Source organism: Chenopodium quinoa, unplaced genomic scaffold, assembly GCF_001683475.1.
Source record: "Chenopodium quinoa cultivar QQ74 unplaced genomic scaffold, ASM168347v1, whole genome shotgun sequence".
Lineage (NCBI taxonomy): Eukaryota > Viridiplantae > Streptophyta > Magnoliopsida > Caryophyllales > Amaranthaceae > Chenopodium > Chenopodium quinoa.
The window spans coordinates 708602-710992 of NW_018744697.1; the positions used below are offsets into that span (position 1 = coordinate 708602).

The following is a 2391-nucleotide window of genomic DNA, read 5'->3' on the forward strand; positions in this document are numbered from 1 at the left end:
ACAAACATATTCTCACATTCATTACCCTTCGAAAAATAATTACAGTAATAAATAATATTAACATATTAGGAACAACCATTAATTAATTTAATTTGTAAACACAGACAACCTTAACAAATTTCATCCTGACAACCAAAACAAATTTAAGCTTAAAATCAACACATATATAATCGTAATCACTAAACAGAACAACATAGCATAAAGCATTGATAAAATGGGTTCATCATATATCAAAATCATCGAAAATACCCATAAACAAAACCATAGCAATAATGTGACCAAAATTAATCCTAAAAAGATAACACAAATCCAACATTGGAATAAAAAAAACCATGAAAAATATTACTGTTTTTTCTTTCTCTAAAACCTGAGTTTGGAGAAAAACCAACGATTCTTTCCAGTCTTGAACCTCTCCTCGAACCTAGCCTTAGTCTCTTTCGCAGCAGTAACCTTCTTATCCTTGGATTGAAGAACTTCAGCAGAAACAACATCCTTAAGATCAACATCAAGAGTGTAACGAGTAGGCATAATGTGATTGTAATTCACAACTTTGACGAAGCATTTGACCCTCGATTTCTTCGCTTGTTTCTTGGCGGAATCCTTGCGAATCACCTTCTTCGGGTACTTGTTGATGCCGGCGACAAGACAGTGCCCGTAACGGCGGTCGCGGCTACCTTCGTCGAAGTTGCGGACTATCACGGCCTTGCGCCCGGCGTAACGACCTTGAAGGAGGATTACGGCCTTCCCTGGTTTGAGAAACTTCACCATTTTTAGGGTTTTCTCTCTCTTTCTCTCCTCGCGGAAGGGGGGCTGGGTTCTGGTTTCGGAAATTAGGGTTTGGAGAAGTGGGGTTATTTATAGTTGGGGGTGATTGTTTTGGTAGGGTTTGGACTTTGGTGTCAAATAATAATGATAATGGGCTACAAATTGTTATGGGCTCCAACGGAATGAAATAAGATATGGAGTCACTGATTAGGCCTGTTGGTCATGAAAAAATAAGATACTTCGCAGTTAGTTTTTTCCCAAATTTTTAGCTATACACCGGTGCACTTAATTTAGGTGCAACAATATTAAGGGTTTGTTCTCTTACATTGAAATTCAGTTCACTTCAATTCAGTTCAGCTCAGTTCAGTTCAGCTCCTAATTTCCTTCTCTTATAAAATATTCATTTCAGTTCAGTTCAGTTCAGTTCAGCTCAGATCAGTTCAGCTCAGCTCAATTCAGTTCAGTTTAGTTCAGTTCAGTCCAGTTCAGCTGAGTTCAATCAATAAGAATAGGCCCTAAATATATAGCGCATCTCCTGTGCAGCTGGCCACACAGTGTGGCCAGCGTCCAGCTCAGCAAAAAATAACGGAGGTTCACGCACGCGTCATTTATTTGCTAAAAGTAACAAAATCCAAAAAACATGCGCTACTCCTCCTTCATTTCTTAAAAGCGCCAACATTCACACAAATCCATAGAGCCACCGCTTTTACTTATCAGTTTCACCAAAATCTCGTAATTTGCGGGAAAAAAAAAAAAGAGAACTACAATGACTGAAGAATTACAGAACTTTCTAGAATCAACGGAAATCGAAGAAATAGATGATTTATTGTTGAATCTGGAGGTCGAAAAAATTCTAGAAAACAACGACATACAAGGTAAAAATAAAACTCATTCACATTTTAATTTATTACTGATAATCCCTAAAAAGTGTTTTGGGTAAAATTACCCAAGACGCATGGCCCAATCAGAAGCTAACACGTGTCAACCTATGAGAGGTCCAAATGGATTTCTTACTTAATAACACGTGTCCCTCCAAGAAAATGGGAGAAAAAGGCTGCCTTTCTTGCCCAAATCCCGAGAAAGTCGTATTACGGCGCAGCCCACCAAACTTAGGTTAGATGGACCTAAGAAAAGGCACTTTCCCAATGACCCTATAAATAAAGAAATTTTTTACATTTATGAGGCAGATGCATTTATTACATCAACCCTACATTCTTTCACATCAGAGAAAGCACCTGATATCGGAATCCGAGAATATCTCACTTTCATCTTTTTTCGCATCTTTTCATATTCTTCGACAAATACTAACTTGATCATTGGAGGTGGAGCTAGGGGTGAAACTAATTTGTTTATAAACGAACCAAACCGCAAACCGAACCGAATTAGAAATATGGTTTGTTTTTTTTTTCCTAATGTGGTTTGGTTTGGTTTATAAAATCGAAAAAACCGAATTAGAGTGGTTTGGTTTTGGTTTAATGATAGGTCGTCGCCGAGCCTACCAAAGATAAAGTCCTATCTTGGCCTCACTAGCTAATAGCAAGGGTAAGAAAGGGTTGAACCCAAGAGAGGCGTTGAATCAACCGCCGAGATACTACCGTTTAAATAAGCTAAATGAAGTCGAAATTA

The 2391-nt window shown here is 38.0% G+C and overlaps 1 protein-coding gene across 1 annotated transcript; it reads right to left on the reverse strand.

Annotated features, from left to right (window-relative positions):
- Positions 1–173: 173 nt before the first annotated feature.
- LOC110702718 (60S ribosomal protein L27-2-like) lies at positions 174–840 on the reverse strand. Its single transcript, XM_021880470.1, has one exon. It carries the CDS (start codon positions 766–768, stop codon positions 361–363), a length of 408 nt encoding a protein of 135 aa, XP_021736162.1. The 5' UTR covers positions 769–840; the 3' UTR covers positions 174–360.
- Positions 841–2391: the final 1551 nt, after the last annotated feature.